This window comes from Triticum urartu, unplaced genomic scaffold (genome assembly GCF_003073215.2).
Source record: "Triticum urartu cultivar G1812 unplaced genomic scaffold, Tu2.1 TuUngrouped_contig_211, whole genome shotgun sequence".
Taxonomy (NCBI): Eukaryota; Viridiplantae; Streptophyta; class Magnoliopsida; order Poales; family Poaceae; genus Triticum; species Triticum urartu.
In genome coordinates this window covers 47,418-67,535 of record NW_024112577.1, presented here as the reverse complement: position 1 = coordinate 67,535, position 20,118 = coordinate 47,418, and the positions used below count along the sequence as shown (strand labels likewise).

The 20,118-nt window shown below is 46.6% G+C and overlaps 1 protein-coding gene and 1 pseudogene across 1 annotated transcript; one reads left to right on the top strand and one right to left on the bottom strand.

Annotated features, from left to right (window-relative positions):
• The first annotated feature begins 4,843 nt into the window (after positions 1-4,843).
• LOC125526868 (transcription termination factor MTEF18, mitochondrial-like) lies at positions 4,844-6,810 on the top strand. Its single transcript, XM_048691484.1, has one exon. The coding sequence runs from the start codon at positions 4,958-4,960 to the stop codon at positions 6,110-6,112; it is 1,155 nt and encodes a 384-aa protein (XP_048547441.1). The 5' UTR covers positions 4,844-4,957; the 3' UTR covers positions 6,113-6,810.
• Positions 6,811-16,167: 9,357 nt separating this feature from the next.
• LOC125526869 lies at positions 16,168-18,364 on the bottom strand (annotated as a pseudogene).
• Positions 18,365-20,118: the final 1,754 nt, after the last annotated feature.

The window sequence follows — 20,118 nt, the reverse complement described above, 5'->3', positions numbered from 1 at the left end:
TAACCGTCATCGAACTTTAAGCATGCGGACCCTATGGGTTCGAGAACTATGTAGACATGACCAAGACACGTCTCCGGTCAATAACCAATAGCGGAACCTAGATGCTCATATTGGCTCCCACATATTCTACGAAGATCTTTATCGGTCACACCGCATAACAACATACGTTGTTCCCTTTGTCATCGGTATGTTACTTGCCCGAGATTCGATCGTCGGTATCTCAATACCTAGTTCAAGCAAGTCTCTTTACTCGTTCCGTAATACATCATCCCGCAACTAACTCATTAGTTGCAATGCTTGCAAGGCTTAAGTGATGTGCATTACTGAGTGGGCCCAGAGATACCTCTCCGATAATCGGAGTGACAAATCCTAATCTCGAAATACGCCAACCCAACAAGTACCTTCGGAGACACTTGTAGAGCACCTTTATAATCACCCAGTTACGTTGTGATGTTTGGTAGCACACAAAGTGTTCCTCCGGTAAACGGGAGTTGCATAATCTCATAGTCATAGGAACATGTATAAGTCATGAAGAAAGCAATAGCAACATACTAAACGATCAAGTGCTAAGATAACGGAATGGGTCAAATCAATCACATCATTCTCCTAATGATGTGACCCCATTAATCAAATGACAACTCTTTGTCTATGGCTAGGAAACATAACCATCTTTGATCAATGAGCTAGTCAAGTAGAGGCATACTAGTGACACTCTGTTTGTCTATGTATTCACACATGTATCATGTTTCCGGTTAATACAATTCTAGCATGAATAATAAACATTTATCATGATATAAGGAAATAAATAATAACTTTATTTGCCTCTAGGGCATATTTCCTTCATAGACATGGTTGACGGAGATCGGGATTGGGAGAAAGGGAGGATAAGAGATGAAGCGGTGAGGAGCGAAGTGAGCGTAGGGTTTGCTCCGGATAGGGATTTTGTGGGGACAACGTGGGTCATGGTGGGCCGAGCTGATGTGGCGAACATGAGGGTGCTGGACAGCCCAAATGTTTGAGGCCGGTATGAGCGCTTTAGGTGGGTCTCTTTTTTTGACCGATCAGTGACCGTCCGCCCCGCGGGGCATTTGACATCGGTTTGAGGCCCGGATGTAGATGCTTTAAGAAAGTACTTCAACTTGATCAAGCGAGGGGCTTGAACGAAAATATTTTGGACAAATTTCCACACAAAAAAGTCAGAAGAAATTAGAATTATAATTTGAAATTTCTAAAATTCCCAAGCGACAAAAAGAAGGGAGTCCTATGGTTGTCGACTGCCAAAAAACGAACGGAAAGTGGCAGAGCACGCCCAGTCGCAACTTTCATTTTGCCCCTACTAGTAAGCGTGCACGTGCAACGCACGTTCGACAATGCAATTCAATTTTTTAGTTTCACCTTTGCTTAATTAGTTTTATTTCTGTGGTTATTTGTTCGTCTACACCTTTTTTTTCAAGTAGGTAAAGAAAAAAATGGAATGTCATATGTGCTATTCTCAAAAATAAAAATGAAAAAGAATTTTGTACTTAATAACCATCATCTGGGATGACAAGTGTAATATTATGAAAAATTATTTGTTTGAAAAAAAATACTCTGATAAATATTTTCAGTCAATGTTTAGATCATATGTAGTGTTGTGGAAATCCCACCAGTACAAGGCTCAAATCATCAAATATCATCTAATCCATCGCATGTATAAAATCTTGTAGTCCATTTGTACCAACAAGGTGGACGACTTGTTCCTCTGCATGCTTATGCTTCTTTCGATTTAGATTCCATCAAAAAGAAAAGTCTTGCACTCTACAAGTAATAGGTAGAATGCATGTAAGTGCAATCAATTCTTTAGGATTTGAAAATATCATTGTCACTCTTATGCATATCACAAAGTCTCTTTGGAAGGATTGTAAACTAACAATATCTTAGTTAGCTTCAGAAGGGCCTCTAGAGCAAGAGTGGGGGGGAAACAGATTCACAACAAGCTACAACTAATATAATCTATATATAGTTATAAAGCAAGTTGGAGGACAACTTCTGAAGGGCTCACCGATCCACACCAAAATAATCACGGGAGAAACATTAACCATATCACAGTTGAGCTACAGCAGACTGAACCTTGGTAGCAAATGCAAGGCTATCAGCAAATATAACTAAAGAAGTCCTACCTTTGAATTAAATATGGACTAACATGATATGCTTTTATACCAATCTACACTAATCCCTATTGCAACAAATAATAATAGCTGGTACAGTTGTACACCACTAAAATTACTATTAAAATGTCACTTCAATCCAGTGCCGGGATAAAAATGAAACCTTGAACATAATCCCCCAACAGCAAAATACACATGTAAATTGTAGTACCAAAATTGAGTTGACTGGCGATGTATTCGGATTTTAGGATGAGGCAACCTGAAGACTAACTACACTTATTTGTCAGAACACGGAACTAACTACAGTCAATCTTTCGTGTGCTCTGTTCAAATCAAGCTCAAAGATCAGAAATACCAATCAGAAATCAAGTCAACAAGGTCGAGAAGGAAGTCTCCTTCCAAAGATGGAAATAAAGAAAACAAAGAAAAATGGATTAAGTGGAGTTTTAGAGGTCGGCTGTGTGACGCTAACAGACCCAGACCATGATTGACCACATGGAACCCTAGACCGCGAGTTGGGTGAGAAATGATACATGGAAGCATGCTTTGTTAATAACTATTGTCGTGCACTGGTGGAGTGCTTTTGTTGCTTCAACTCCATCTAAAGTCTCCAACTCCATCAGGTCAATAAAAACTCAGAAGTCCTAGCTACATATTTGATTAACAGTCATTATGAACTTCAAAATGCCATTGACAGGATGACAGTACATCGAACAGAAAAATTTGTTGCTTTAGAATTCCATGCTGAAGCTTTATATGTGTTCTATGTCATGTATCTGTTCTTCTATTCCATATTCCGAAACAAATAAGCATGTCTAAACTCTGCAGCATACGATCTCGTGTATATGTCCTACCTGTTCCATTGTCCATTGCCTTTTTACACGGCCTTCTGTTCACCACAGTAACTAAATTATGCCCAAAGAACTCAGTCCTCTTAATTCACAACTTGGTACACATAAAACTTATATCATGAGATAAAAAATCAAGTGAGCGAGCACAAAAAAGCAAACAAGTAGTTACCTTAATCAATTAGAAGAACCACGATCTGACGCATGAGAACATACTGCTATGAAAAAGTAAGCGAGCACACTTGCAGGCAAAAGAAGCAAGCAAGCAGCCATCTTAATTCACACTTGGACCTTTTAGAACAATTTGGTTGACATGAGACTAATTACCTGCAGGCTTCGTGGGTGCAACAGATCGGTTCTGCAGAGTGCAGAGGCGGCCAACACGCAGGTATCATGGCAGACTTGCGGCCAGTTTCCGACAGACAATGTTGAAATATATTGCCCGCCTCCCTTCATCAGTTCGAACTTTTGGATGAGTTAGCTGGTGCATGAATTTAATATGGTATCCGAGCTAAGAGGTCTTGCGTACAAGACCATGCCAACGCAGTATTAAATAAAACGATTCTGCGGCCTACATCGATCCCACGTCTAAGAACTAAAACAGCCTAGACATGAGGGGGAGTGTTATAGTATATTGCCCGCCTCCCTCCATCAGTTTGGACTTTTAAATAAGTTGGTTGGTGCATGAATTCAATAGGCTATCCGATTTAGTTAGAACCTTGGCGTCATCTAGACCGTGGCGTGAAGCTCCGTAGGCACCTGTGTTGTGGCCGGTGCGTGGACATGAACGTGAACGACGAAGGGAGGAAATTTATTACTGGCTTCTCTGGCTCCCGGATCAGGTTGGCGGACAAGCGCGCGACGATAGAGGAGGGCGGCAGCGTACGTGGAGCAACGATCGGAGGAGCGGCCGGCGGAGGCCTGCGCTTGCTTCCATCAAAGGAGGAGCGGCCGCCGGCGGCAGTCCGAGCTGGCTTTATGTGCGGCTCCCACGCTCCCGTCCTTCAATACGGAGCCGTAGTCGACGCCTCCTGGCGATGGAGAGAGACGGAGTGCTAAACCCGTGGTTGAGGATGGCAGCCTCCAGCAGGAGGTTGGAGGTGGAGGAGAGTGGTGTCTGCGCCGGGAAGATTGGGCGTGGGTGAGGGATAGGCAGATCAGCCGCGGTTCGTGCGTGCGGCGGCCGCTCGCGTCCCAATAGGCAGCGGAAGGCATCGTGTGCTCGGGCGATTAGTTTCCTATTTTCCCGTTACGTGATTAGGGTGGTGCGGGTCCTGGAATTCCATATTTTCCTCTGTGGTGGAGTACGGTCAGTCAATTTAAATTACTAAGAGCATCTTCAACGGCCGCACAAAAATCTCGCATCCAATAAAAGTTATAGCGTGCCACTTTAGCACTTTTAGTGCGTCGGGACCAACATTGCTTTAGCAGACGCCCAAAGACGCGCGCCCAAAAAGCAGACAGTGCAATTTGTGAAGCGCGCCCAATCCGGAGCCCAAAATATGCTGCGCGATAGCGTTTTTCAGCGCGCGCTCAAAACATTTTAGCGTTACAGCATCTGCTGGAGCTGTTGGACGCCCCAAAAAACAAATTTTTAATGCGCGGAGCTCTTTTTAGACGCCTGTTGGAGATGTTCTAAGTATACACAGAAAATAGATCAAATTAAGGCCAGCCGTTAGATTAAGTTTAGTGGGACTAATCGTGTGGTGTTGGCTGGGTCGTGTGGTGTTGTGGGGCTAATTACAGGGTGCATGTAAGAAATTTTTTGTTTAATTGTTTAATAATTAATAATAGTGGAGAAAAATTATTGGACTTTCGTTTTTCTCAGCAGACGACGCACACCTGCAACTCATCAGCATTCCGAACTTCAAAAAAAAAAACTCATCAGCATTCCCCACCCCCATCGCCGGGAAGATAACCGCTGCCGCCGGCACTCACCGCGATCGCGCCGTCGCGGCCGCCATGATCCGTCTCCGCAGCTGCATCCTCACCCATCTCCTCCATTCGCCCCCCGCCTCTCCCATCTCTCTCCGCCGTCTCCTCTCAACCACAGAGCCGGTGCCCCCCGTTCCGGCAAATCCGGGCTTCGCCGTCGAGGACTACCTCGTCGCCACCTGCGGCCTCACCCGACCCCAGGCCCTCAAGGCTTCCCTTAAACTCTCCGGCCTCAAGTCACCCTCCAAGCCCGACTCCGTCCTCGCCCTCCTCGCCGGCCTCGGCCTCTCGAGCGCCGACGTCGCCGCCCTCGTCGCCGCTGACCCGCGGTTGCTCTGCGCCAAAGTGGACACACTAACCTCCAATGTCGCGGGGCTCGCCGGCATGGGCATGTCGCGTTCTCAGATCGCTCAGCTCGTTATGCTCGGCTGCACTATCTTCCGCTGCAAACCCGTCGTCTCCAGGCTGCACTACTACCTGCCCCTCTTCAGATCCCCGGAGAACCTCCTTCGCGTTCTCAAGCAGAACTCCTACCTCCTGTCATCCAACATCGACAAGGTGGTAGAGCCCAACGTCGTATTCCTGCGGGAGTGCGGGCTAGGTGCTTGTGATATTGCCAAGCTGTGCACCTCTCTTCCGAGGCTGCTTAGCATCAAACCAGAGAAGGTCCGGGCGATGGCGGCATGTACCGAAAGTCTGGGTGTGCGCCGCGGCTCCGGGATGTTCAGAAAAGCGATGCAGGCTGTCGCGTTCCGCGGCGAGGAGAAGATCGCCGCCGAAGTGGCGTACTTGAAGAGGACGTTCAGGTGGTCCGATGCTGAGGTGGGCATTGCTGTCTGTAGGTCTCCAATGGTGCTGTCGAGGTCTGAGGACACGCTCCTGCGTATGTCCGAGTTCCTTATCTCTGAGGTGGGGCTGGAACCGGCGTACATTGCTCCTCGGTCAGTAATGCTCTGTCTTAGCCTCGAGGGTCGACTGAGGCCTCGGTACTATGTTACGAAGTTCCTTAAGGAAAATGGAATGCTAAATCTCGGATGGAGTTACTTTTCAATTGTCAAGGCGACCGAGAAGGTGTTCGTGGAGAAGTTCATATGCCCTCACACGGAAGCTGCACCATACCTCGCTGAAGACTATGATGCTGCTTGCAGAGGGGAAGTGCCGACTAATTTCAGATTCGCATGAGCCAGGGACGGGCTATGAAAATTGGTAACTGTGTGCTGGTTGTCCACTGATGTATGTCTTCTAGATGCTGGTTTGGTCATTGCTAGCTTGTGATGAAACTGGTAGTTTGATTCCTGAATCCTGTTATGTTTATGCCATCATTCAGTAGAAAAGAAACCATGGTTTATTATGAACTTTTTAATTCCTGAATACTTTTCCTGAATCCTGATGTGAACTTTTTCACCCTTGTTTTGGAACACATGTATTGGAGATACGAAATTGTGAGATCAGGCCTATCATGTCAGTAACATGCTGGTTTGGTTGTTGGTATCACCTGATGAAGCTATTAATTAGATTCATGAGACCCTGGTATGTCTGAGTACCACTTCAGTATAGAAGAAAGCATGTCATGGCCATGAATTTCTTCATCCTCATGTCATATTCATACACATATTAAATTCGGGCCATTGTGCAGATGCATTGGAATATATGTGACTGTGAGTAGTATATTTGCACTTCTGGTACATTTTATGGAATACTGATATGGAAGCAGCGGAGTGTTCTCAAATTGCCCCTACAGTAACCAGCACAATCCTCTCTATCTACCCGTGAAAGAGTGAAAATTCTGAACTATTTTTGGTGGGGAACAATGTTGGACTTGTTGATGACCACGACATGTCGACCACTGCCGAGAATGCCATTTGATCTGTTAATACCAACCGATACCGTACTACTTTGCCATTTAAAAAGATGTACTCTGTTAGGAGCTAGGGTTCTGTTGGTTCTAGGGCGGAGATTGTAGGGGAAAGATGGAGGAAGACGAGGTCAAGGGCGCGGCGGCCGGCGGCTGGGCGCCGTCCTTGCGTGGTGGAGAAGAGGCGGCGGCGGCGCAAGAGGCGGCTAGGGTTAGGTCTCCTGGCTCCCTAAGGGAAGCCGAGCAAATACTGATTGCTTCTTGCTTGATTAGATTGATACATCTCCTCTCCTTATATAGAGAGGTTTACTTGACTCCTAAGCAAACGACCCTAATACCGATAAGATAACTGGGCTAAGCCCCTAATAACGATAAGACAACTTGGGCCACAGCCCACCTAATATGTCGGTCATAACACTTCTCCCCGCCTGCACAAACAGCTCGTCCTCGAGCTGTAAGGCGGGGAAGCGCTTACTGAACTCCTCGAGGTGATCAACCAGCGTCAAACACCTCCGCGACAGCTGGGGCGGCCAGGTCGCCGAGCCCGGCGGCGACGGCGTCCTCCTCAATGTAGTCTGCAGCCTCCAGGTAGAAGAGTCGGGGGCAGACGTGGCCGGGCATGTAGGTCTCGTCGTAGTTGAAGCACAACCCTTGGCGGCGACGCTCGAGTAGCTCGGCCGAGGTGAACCGGCGGAACGGGCGCGCCGCGGTCACGGCAAGGTGTGCTGCGGAAGCCTGAGCAGGCTGACCCTGCTCGGAAACATCCGGCCAGGGTGGCGGCCCAGCGGCCCGGGACGGTGATGCCTGCTGGATGGCCACCGCGCGGCGCTCGAACGCGCGGGCGTAGTACATGGCCGTCTGGAGGTCCTGGGGTCCCTGCAGCTCGACGTCCACGCGGATATGATCTGGCAGACCGCCGACGAAGAGTTCGGCCCGCTGGTGAGCCGTCACGGCGGACGCGTGGCACGCCAGGGCCTGAAAGCGGTCGATGTAGTCCTGCACCGTAGAGGTGAAGGGAAGGCGGCCCAACTCCGCCAGCCGGCTCCCACGTATCGGTAGTCCGAAGCGAAGGAGGCAGAACTCGCGAAAACGCTCCCATGAGGGCATGCCACCCTCGTCCTGCTCGAGGGCGTAGTACCACGTCTGTGCGGCGCCGCGGAGGTGATAAGAGGCGAGCCAGGTGCGGTCCGACGCGAGCGTCCGTTGCCCCCGGAAGAACTGCTCGCACTGGTTGAGCCAGTTGAGGGGGTCCTCGGCGCCGTCGTAGGTGGCGAAGGCGAGCTTGGCGAAGCGCGGCGGTGTCTGAGCATGACCGCCATGAGTGTACGGCTCGGCGGTACGGAGCAGCGAAGAGGATGGCATTGGTCCGATGTGCACAGGTGGTCCGCAGGAAAGCGGTGGCCCGTCGAAGCCAGCGTGGAAACCCGCGGAGCCGGAGGGCCCGTCGTACGACAGGGAGGGCGCCAGCTGGTCGACGGCCATGGTGTAGACTGGCGGTGGTGACGTCCCGGGCAACCAGGCCGGAAGCTGGGATGGCGAGGGCGGGAACTGCACTTGCTGAATCGGCACGCCCGCCGGCGCGGTTGTAGTTAGCCCGGTGCTGGGCGGCGGAGGCGCCGGCCGCGGCAGCTGCTGCTGCCTGGAAACGGCGGAGGTGGCGGGTGCGGCGATGGCCGTGGCCGGCCATTGTGGCCAGATCGGGGCGGTGGCGGGGGCTGGCTGTAGCTGCAGCGGCCCGACCAGCGTCACGGTGGCCCCGGGGTGCGGCGGCTGCCAGGGCTGCCAGGGCGGTGGCGGCAACGACCCGGGTGGCGTGGGTGACGCAGCGAGGGCCGGCGCCAGCCACTGCGACCATTGGGGCGCGGCAGCGGGCGGCGGCTGAAGCGGCCAGTGGTGGTGTAGAGGCCCCGTCGGCGCCGCGGGTGCCGAATACCACGGCAGGGCGGCCGGCCCGGTCACGGCGGCCGGCGACCCGTAGGGGCCAGCTAGGTATAGTTGTATCCCCTGGACGGCGGTGACGAGATCGTTGAGGACCCCGGTGATCTCCACCGGGGAGTAGACGGCGGCCGATGGTGCGGTGGAGGGCGCCGTCATCTGGGTGGTGGCGGCGCCGGAGAATGCGACCAGCGGCACGGACGGGGAGGGCAGCGGCGCGGTGGAGAAGGCCAGCGGCATGGTGGTGACGGTCGGCAGCGGAAGCGACGGGATGGGCGGCGGCGAAGACATGATCGGAACTGAGCTACCTGATACCAAGGTGTTAGGAGCTAGGGTTCTGTTGGTTCTAGGATGGAGATTGTAGGGGAAAGATGGAGGAAGACGAGGTCAAGGGCGCGGCGGCCGGCGGCTGGGCGCCGTCCTTGCGTGGTGGAGAAGAGGCGGCGGCGGCGCCAAGAGGCGGCTAGGGTTAGGTCTCCCGGCTCCCTAAGGGAAGCCGAGCAAATACTGATTGCTTCTTGCTTGATTAGATTGATACATCTCCTCTCCTTATATAGAGAGATTTACTTGACTCCTAAGCAAACGACCCTAATACCGATAAGATAACTGGGCTAAGCCCCTAATAACGATAAGATAACTTGGGCCACAGCCCACCTAATATGTCGGTCATAACATACTCCCTCCATCCCAAAGATGTACTCCAACTCTTGAATACAAGTTTTATTATCCTCTTACAGTATGGATGTTATGAATCCTCCTACTTAATCCATGGGTACTGCTACCAATTTACATTGTGCCATTACCCAAGCTTGATCGCAGCACTACCTTAGCTTATAAAATAAAATTATGTTGGTGCTAATTTACGCATGGGAAGCAATAACGTTGTGCGTTGTCGGAGTACGAGTTTGCGTTTCATACTCAGATTCCCCTGCAATTCGAAATGGCCTGCGTTGTAAGACATTTAGCTCTGACCATACATCATCATCTACATAGATTCCTCACATGGTAGCCACATGAAATGGGAATTTGGTACATGTACTTTAGTTTATAATATATATTTACCACAAAAAAGTTTATAATATATATTTTCTGAAATATAATCTCTTTTGTCCAAGTCGTTCCTTGTGTACTGTAAACTCAAAACCGACATTTTTGATGCAGATTGGTTATTTGCTAAGATCCTCTAGTAATGGGTGTGAAAATCTTCGTCGTATCAAGCACCACAACAGTGTCGCGAAAGACTTCGAAATGCTTGTCTGGTCCATCTGGACGCATCAGTATGCCTGTATCTTCGGACAACGCCCGGCCCTCCACCGCGCTCCTGTTGCAGTCTATCAAGGATAAAGCTAGCTATTCGCGGAAAAAAAGGAAGAAGAAGAAGAAGAAGGAGGAGGAGGATGAAGCTAGCGCCTGGGCCAAGGCCGGAGTGAAGGGCATTGCTAGCTTAATACTCCTAGGACGTTTTAGTTCGTGGGGCTGAGCAACCCGTTCTGCTCTTGTAACTCCTCGCTACGCCCTTCCGTGTGTACGTCACCAGGTGTTACCCTTGTAACCCAACTCTATGCTGTTCTCCCCTACTTACCAATGGAAAAGTGTTGCGCAAGACGAATGTTGTATATTAGAAGTACCATATGTACGACGTTTATCCAACCGATTTTGGTACCGCGGGAGAGAATTAATTGATCATTTGTTGTGGCTCATAAAACCAACAAAACTTTTTTTGGTGAATACGCTTAGCAGTGTATCATTTCATTGATAGAAGAGATAGAGTGAAGTTAGTACAGGGGGCAAACCAGTGAAACTACTCGGCGCACGACAATGCATGTATGAATTTTGTACAATGCCCACTTTGAATGGTGCTGATTTGCAAAATGATGCGATCTAATGGATGATTTGGTCCATCATACAAAAAACGGAAGAAAAGCTGGCATACGTACACAGTTGCTCAGTAGTGCAAGTTTTTTATTTTCTTTTTTGCAATCAGTACAAGTTTCTATCATACGTGAACCATTGCGTGTTTTATATAATAAAGTAAAAGAAAATCGTCATATAAGGGCATGTCCAGCAGGTAGCCCTAGGGGTGCTGCCCCACAGGTTCGGATGGTCCAGCTAGGTTCTGTTGATGCTCCAAACATGTCGGGGGATCTTCTGCAGAAGGCAACTTCTTGGACAGAAAAAGTGGGGAGAGATCCCTCAAAAAAAAGTGGGGAGAGATGAGAAAATGTGAGACCAAAGATGATGATATTAGGGTCCATAGCATGAAAGACATGAACTTTTGGTCATGTGTGGTTGAAAAAATCATTTTTTTCCCATATCTAGCTGGATGCATCGGGGCGGCAGCTACCGCTGCCCCCATTGCTCATGCCCTAATAAGACATCTTAGGCCATTTCCAACGCTGACCTTTATACCGAACACTACATTTGTTTGCGGACCGATGTGACCAGTTCACAAACACTGATACGGGAGCCGGTCATCCAACCGTAGCCGCAAATGTTCAATTATATTTCATTTTTTTAATGAAACTGAACAATTTTGATGCATATTTAAACAAACCGGACGATATTCATTCATACTTCAATATCTTTTACGTAAAACCGGATGCTTTTCATCTAAACCGGAGCAAACTCATCACATTTCGACATATTTCAACTAAACCGTACTCTAAACCTAATCTAAACGACCACCGGCGTCTGTTTCTCATGTACGGTCGGCCATGAGCCCCGAAAATGAAGCTCCGCCTCCGCAGCCTGCAAGTGGCTAATCGGCCAAAGATGATGAACGCGCCAAGCTCAACTTCAACGGGAAGGGAAGAGTGGTGGCCTTCCTGGGACCCAAGCATTGCCGTTCGCCCATGTTCTACGCTTCCTCGCTGCCGGCGGCGCCCGTGGACGTGCTGCCTTTGTCATCGTGGCGGCGGGGCACGGTCGAGGCAGAGCTGGCGACGTGGTCTTCTTCCTCGTTCTTGTAGTGAACTTCATCTGCCGCCTAGTCGATCTCCTTGAAGGCGGCTTCTAACTCCACCTGGTGGAGGCGGTACCACCAGTGGCCATGGCGGATGTCATGGGGGAGCGGCAGGAGTCAAGCAGCGTCTCTTGCTCACCCACATCCAAGTCCAGCGCGATGGCCATGCCGGCGGCGAGTTGCTCCCCCATGCGTTGGAAGTTTTTATTGAAACACCATGGCAAATTTCAATATACATCTTCCATGAATTCTTTGGTACTTCGTGTATTTTACATACATGGCAAATCTCTCATACAACACAAGGAAACTTAAATTAAAATAGCATGGTAAATTTTAACATGAATCTACCATGGAATTTTTTTGTTCATAATTCATGTTCCTAGTGTTCATTCTATTTTTTTTTCATGGCAAATTTCTCATACAAAACATGACAATTTTAGTTAAATATCATGGCAAGTTTTAACATGGATCTACCATGGTAACTTTCTTTATAATTTGTGTTTGCACTGTTCATTCTATTTTTCATGGCAATTTCCATACAAAGCATGGCATTTTCTATAAAAAACACCATGCCAAATTTCAATATACATCTACCATGTCAACTTTTTTTCAATTTTCTCATTTTACATACACGGCAAATCTCTCATACAACACATCGAAATTTAAATTAAAACAACATGTCAAATTTGGATATGAATCTGCCATGGTAATTTTTTGTTCATAATTTTTGGTTCTACTGTTCATTCTATTTTTTTGATGGTAATTTTTGCCATGGCAATTCCAGAAAATTGCAATGTGAGCATTATCAGAAAAAGTAATTTTTGTGATGTTTTGTATGTTTTTGTGATAGAGCCTAAGACACCGTAATTTTTGTGATAGAGCCTAAGACACATTCCAGAAAATTTAATAAACCGCCTAATATACACCAGTGTCTTAGACTCTATTATGTTTAGCCATGTCCCAAATAAAATGGCAATCATATTAGGCGGTCTGACATTAAAGGACACATGTATGATACGCCACAATAACTTGACTAGCGGTCATTTGAGCGCTAGTGCAGAAAAAGCCTAACTATGCCGTGGCAAAAGGGCATTGCTGGCGTGGGAGGCCGACGCCACCAATATAGCGCCATTGGTAAAAGATAGTAATGGCGTCGGAGCTCACGTCAGCAGTGTTTTAGATGTTGATGGCATGCCACGTGGTTAACGCCACCACTATAATTTCTCTCGTAGCGACGTCTAATATACTATGCATGCCACCAACGTTTCGTGCAGTCAAAAGTAGTAATATTGCACCACCATATAACATTTTGCACCTCATATTGGAGCCAACATATAAAACAACACACAATAGACTAGCAATAAGTTTACTAGGTAGTCATTGTTAACATTGCATCTCACTGAGCAATGTAGTTATATATAACAATACGAGTTAAATAAACATAATCTCACAAACACTAGCTAGATAGTCATTGTCAACATGCATACATCATGGCGAACTAATATATAAGCAGTTTACTTAGTAACATCGATGACCTATGCACACACATTGTTTTAAATGATATCGATGACGATCATCATTATCAAGTCATGGCGTCTGGTGTTCCTGATAGTGACTAAGACGGCCTATCCAACCTGGAGATTCTTGCCAACAAGGAAGTTGTTCCACCCCCACCAAGCTTAAGACAGTACGACTGTTCGTGTCCACTGTGTACGCAGGTGGTGACGGGGCCCCTTGTGGTAAGGCGTATTCCAGCATAACCTGCCTCACAGATGGCCTTTTAGAATTATTTTTTTGAAGAAACAAAATTCAATTAAGTAGCCTCGCGCATATTACATATATACTCTCGCAAACATATCAATCCACATATATCATCAGATTCTACATTACTAAATCGGACTCTACTAAGTATGGATTCTACACTAGTAAGCAATCCATGGATTCTACACGCTACTAAATTTCTACCAAGTATGGATTTCTACACTAAAAAAAATCTACACTACTAAATTTCTACTAAGTATGAATTCTCTACACTACTAAATTTGTACTAATATGAATTCTCTACACTAAATTTTTTTTACACAACTAAAATTCTACGCAAAGCAATCCATGGATTCTACACTACTAAATCAGATTCTACTAAGATGGATTCCACACTACTAAGTATTCCATCTATTACTACACTAAGCATATCATCGGATTCTACACTAAGCATATCATCAAATTACTACACTAAGTATATCATCAAGTTACTACACTAAGTAATATATCATGACATGGCGGGTAACATTGGTCATGGTAAGACAGTCCACGAATGGCACCCCGACGTAGTCATCACGTGGTGGAAGTATGTACCAGAGGTTGCCTGTCTCGTCCTCGGCCAGCCTCATACTTTAGGCATAAAGGGCTTCATCAAGGGTCCTAATCATCTTCTTCCGTGTTGATATATATAGATGACAACCAGCATGGGTTTTCGTCCTATGAAGGAGAAGCTGGTCAATTCACCCCAGTGAGACGCATGTGAGCGATGAAACAATCCCATCCATCTCCTCTCATCCGGGACATCTTTCGTCCTTTCTTGACCTCCAAAGTGTAGGGGCCTCTAGGAGCATCAAATGTCACAGTGTCTCCGGTCAGCTCATTGAATTTCAACCTCACATTGCATGGGACGATCTGTGTAAGAAAAAACAAAACACACACGCACACAATGAATTAATGGTAACAGTAGTAGAAACAAAATAAATGACTGTTAGAAGGTGCATATAATTTGTTACCGCCGCAGGAACAAAACTCGACTGAAAATAGATGCCAAACAGCATGCCAGTTGCAAGACTGTTGGCACACCTTGACTTGCACAGTTGACATGGTGGTGGTGGCGGTGGCGCCATTTTCCTATTAGTGATGATAGTTAATGGCTAATTAGGCTACAAATATATGATCGGATTGTACACAAAAGCATATTAATCGGTGATTCAACACTAAAAGACTATATATGATTGGATCGTTTTTAAACTAAAAAATATTGTACACTCAAAAAAAAATCTGCACTTAATTCACTATTAAAATCGGATTGCACACATAATATAATCATTAACATGATTGTAGACAAAAGCATATAAAGCGAATTTTTGACATTAAAATAACATATCCATGGATTCTACACTACTAAATCGGACTCTTTTTTTAGTATGGATTCTACACTAGTAAGCAATCCATGGATTCTACACACTGCTAAATTTCAACTAAGTATGGATTTCTACACACAAATAAAAATTACACTACTAAATTTCTTATAATTATGGATTGTACACTACAAAATTTGTACACAAAGCAATCCATGGATTCTACACTATTAAATCGGTTCTACTAAGCAATCCATGTATTCTACACTGCTAATATTGACCAGGAAGAAACCTAATCCATGGATTCCATAACGTCTGCGGATGAGGGAGGCGCGAGGGGTGGGAAAGAAGATGCACAAAGGAAGGGGATCTAACCGGCAAGGCCCGGAGGTAGCGGCGGCGACGAGCGGTGAGGTTCGGAGGTGGCGGCGACGACGGCGCTGGTCAAGAGGGGGAGTGAAAAATATGGGGTGGTGGATAGGAACGACTTAGATTTTTTTATTGGGAGAGGTAGATAGCAGATTACACTAGTGCTGGCGCTGGCCTAACAGGCCACGCCATAACAAAGTGTAGCCCATAGAAAAAAAAATAGAAAACATCTATGACGTGAAAAAAAGTACAATGCCAACACTAAGGTCGTAGCAATGTCGTACCAAATATCACAACGCCGCCACTATTTAGAAAAATAGTGGTGGCGTTGGTTGAAAATGGCGCGCCACCAATTAAAGTTGTGGCTAACCAGTTCTCTAACTGGTGAAGGAAAATATGTTGTATTGATTTATCCTCATCACAGAAGCAACAATCGTTTACTACCCTCCCAATTACGATTTGCCAAGTTATTCTTAGTAAAGACCACTTGCTTGTGTACAAACCACATGAAGATCTTTATTTTTAAAGGTGCCTTAATTTTCCAAACATGAAGCATCTTTAAAACACAAAATAAAGAAAGAAAGAAATTATGAAAATATATTGTTTAGCTTCTGTGCTAGCTCCAGACATAGCTCGGTCTTGGCTTCGCTCCTCATCACGAGCCACATGAAAATTATGATCTTAAACTTTGTTTCTTCCTTACAAAATAAATAAATACATCTGCGTGATCCTCACAAAATCATTAAAAGCTAACCACCAAACCGTAGCAGTTATCTTTATTCAAAGGGTGTGGCTAGATCACGGTCGACTAAGACTTAACCAAGTCTCAATCAAATGGCAAAACATGTAAAAAAAGAAGAAAGAAAAAGTATAAAAGACAATTTCGCACGGATCTCCGCGTGAGATCTCACGAATTTAGCAATCTCATTATTCAAAGTTGTATCATGAAGTCATTTAACAAGAAATACACGTCCACTCAAAGGACAAGGACCATTTTCAACTCTGACCGGATACAAGTACATATCATAGTAAGATTAAGCAAATAAACCTTCCATTTTGGTGCCGTAGCAACTGTCCTGACATGACTCACTAGTCCTGTGTGTAAGGCGGGAGCATCCCTTTCAGGAAAGAAGTCAACATTATCAACGCCCTCTCAGGCTGGAAGGACGGAACAAGATGACCGGCACCTCTCACTGATAGAAACGTCAATCCTCCGGCGTACTGTTGGACATACCCTGCCACCTAACCAGTGAGTGAATTCGTCAGTTTCAGGTGACCAAAACATTGTAGTAGATGAGAAATGTTTCGATGATGGGATTCACCTCCTCCTTTGCCACCCATGGGCGCCATGGAGTGGTCACAGGAAGTCCAAGGTCTTGAATGGAGTACCTCGTCGCCGGAAGAGGGCACACGGAGTCGAAGTCACCACTGTAAAAATGTAGCAAAGTTTATTTACTACTAACAGTAAATACTTTCCAGGTGTCTGAGAATAACTGATGGTAATCTGTTACTACCTGAATATCCACATAGTCACGGGAAGCTTGTTCTCGATCAAGAATTTGATGGATGGGAGCATAGTCACCGGCGCATCTTTCCACGTAAAAGTTTCTGCAACCACAAATCACATGGTTAACTTCCGGACGTGTGGGTGAAAAACATTGCAAAATTGTTGACCGTTTGTGTGCTAAATCAGTGCCCAGTTCAAAGGATTACTTGCATGGCGACCACTCTGTCATCCTAGCGTGGAAAGCCTCCTGCACTGCTGGATCGTTGAGATGGGCAATGGTAGGATAATCGCTGCACGGATCATACCCAGGCAGCTGCATGCAATTTTGGGAGAAACTAATTAAGAATTTCAGTTTCAATTTTGACTGCACAAGCAACTAAGAATGAATTTGTTTCCTTACGTAGCCACTGGGGTGATACGCTCCGTCGGGCGCGTCGACGCAAACGGGAGCGTAGATGTTGTACGCATCAATTTGGCCGGCGTCGAACGCGTCCCAGGCGCCGCTGCATGCTTCACCTGCAGAGTCGCAGTGCTCGGTGAGGTTGGCGTAGACCTCGTCCGACATCACCCCATGTGTCCAGAAGAAGTCAATGGTGCCCTGATTGTTCCTCTTGTCGTCGAGATAAGGGTTGCCAACCTTCGACAGAAAAGAGCCCATTTAATATTCAGAAGACCTTTGGTCATTCACCATGTTTCATACGAGTATGACTATAGCAGTATAGCTTGTAAATTTCACGTACCAAGATGCCCTGAAGGTTGACTATGGTTCTGTTGTTGTACGTGTTGTGGAGTAGGATGGTGGCGGCGAGCTGTGGCGCGTAGTGGCCGGCGTAGCTCTCGCCGGAGATGTAGAAGGCGCGGGCCTTGTACTCCGCGAACCTCTCCAGCCATCTCACCAGGAAGACGTACGCGTCGTCGGCGGTTCGCTCGTCGCCACTGAGGTCGTAGTCTGAAGACGTGTTGGAGTAGGAGAATCCCACACCGGCCGGCGACTCCAGGAAGATCACGTTAGCCGCTGCCAGTATATTTCACAAGCAAATTGAGTTCTCTTATGTAATTAAAGGGGAAGTAACTATTAGTCTGTACAAGGCGCCCGTAGGTTTACCGTTGTTCCAAGCGTGCATGTTTCTGCCGAGCGTTTTGTTGTCTTCCGTTACACGGAACGGGCCCAGTTCCTGCATTGCTCCGTACCCAGCGACGAGCACCCTGGCCCTTTGTATGCAAGTGTCAGGGTTACCACTGTCATGGAGAAATTTATACATGATATGTTCAGTTACCGATTTATAGTTCTAACTTCTAACCTCCGTTGAGCCAGAGCAGGAGTGGCTTCTCTGAAGCACCGGAAGGCGACTCGACGAGGTAGTAGAAGAGGGCGCGGCCGTTCTCCTCGTCGACGGTCACGTACCCGCCGAACTGGTCGAAATCGACGCCCTCCGGCTGCCCGGGCAGCGCCGTGATCTTGTCGGCCGCCTTCAGAGAGCTCTGGTCAGAGGCAAGAGCTCTCTGTGTCCAGGCTGCCAGCGCCCCTCTCGGCTATGCTACGCGGTCTAAACGTGTCGGTGCTGCTGTCAATGTCCCTCCTAGAGGAGATGAACTCTCTCAGCCTTGCCTCTTGGGATGCATTGGTGGTGTACAGTGTGGCCACGCAAATGAGAAGCAAGACATAAGAAGAGAGGCTCGTCATCGTTGATGAGATGGTCGTCTCTGAGATGCACGGAGGGTTTATATAGGCGCAGAGAAATGGGAGAGGTCGGTTTGCGGCAAGGACTTTGTATTACATACAAAAGTGCCCTGCATTGACTGTGCTGCATCAAGTTTATGATCTTGTGTCCACTCAAACCATCGGAGGAGGGTCACTCCTTGCCAACGCTTTTGATTCGGTAAAACGGCCTTGATTTGTTGAATTGACAGGGCATTGAAAGCGAAAAGAGCAACCAGTTCTTTATCAACTTCCTTGTTTTAGTCGCTGATTTGGAAGATAACCAACGGCAACTCCTCTACCTGCTGTGTGCGAATTTCTTGCACAGTAGACCACCTGCGAGAATACATTGTCAGAAAAGACCCACGGTGAGAATCATTGACAAAGCCCACACGTGAACATTTTTCTTCGTTGCTTACTTCAGCACTTCTAGAGTTCTAGTGGCATCCACTCGAGAGGGATTATACTAGTGCTGTCACACTTTCGATGAGTCTGTTTTTCTCCTTTTTTTTTCTCGGGGGAACTTACCATGAATCTAACAAAGACAAAATGACATATTTGCATTGAAAACGAACCAATGGTCAGCTTACTAATTTAATACTCCCTCTGTTCCTAAATATTTGTCTTTTTAGAGGTTTCAAATGGTGACTACATACGGAGCAAAATGAGTGAATCTACATTCTAAAATATGTCTATATACATTCGTATATGATGACCATTTGAAATCTTTAGAAAAACAAATATTTAGGAACGAAGAGAGTAGATAATAATGGCAAGTTCACAATACAACATACCTTTAAGATGGGGATAGTATCTCGATTGCATTCTGGTCATATAGTTCACAATCTCAAAGGTATGTTGTATTGTGAACTTATCAGCTCTTCTATTAGTTTATAGAAGGGGTACAACACAGGTCAACAATAACGGTGAGAAAGCACTAAACTGGTTGGCCGTTGTAAGATACTAGTCGCAATGGTCCTACTCCCTCCGTTCCGGTTTATTAAATCCCTCTTATTTTGGATTAAAGTTTGCCCATAGATTTAACTAAGTTGTGATCATTTCTTCATAAAAAATATATTAAGTTGAGATCATTAGATTAAGTAAAGACTTCTCTTGCCTCTTCCACAAGCAAGTCCCACGTTAGCTAGGGTTCCCCTGCCTCCCGCCGGCGGCTGCGTCGATCTACCTAACCTCCTGTGGCATTAGGGCTATCAGGCGCGGTGGATCCCAGCTCTTGCGGGTGGAGGGCTCCAACTTTATGTCTAGGTTTTTAGCTTGTTTACTGTTTGTGTCTTGTTCAGGAAAACGAGTGAGTGGCGGTTCCCTGAGGATGCAATAAGGTTTTCCCAACCTAGGCCCAGTTTTGGCGGTGCGTCTTCATCGTTGAAGGGCATGTAGAGATGTGTTTCGGCGGATGTCACGAGATTCGGTTGGTGTTTGCCTTCGATGAATCTGTTTAGCTTTAGTTGTTGTTATGTCTATAGATTGAGATGGTCGTCTTTGAGACGCACAGTTTATATATATAGGCTCCGAGAAATGGAAGAGGTCAGTTTGCAACGACGACTTTTGAACTGGGCTATATTATTTTTTACAAAAGTGCTCTGCATTGATTGTTCTGCATCAAGTTTATGATCACTCCTTGCCAATGCTTTTGATTCGGTAAAACGGCCTTGATTTGTTGAGTTGACAAGGAACTGAAAGCGAAAGGGCCAGTGTTTTCAGCCGGCTCTTTATCCACT

Bases quoted from the DNA above. Each gene is read 5' to 3' on its own strand.
- LOC125526868 (XM_048691484.1), top strand. From the start codon at position 4,958: ATGATCCGTCTCCGCAGCTGCATCCTCACCCATCTCCTCCATTCGCCC.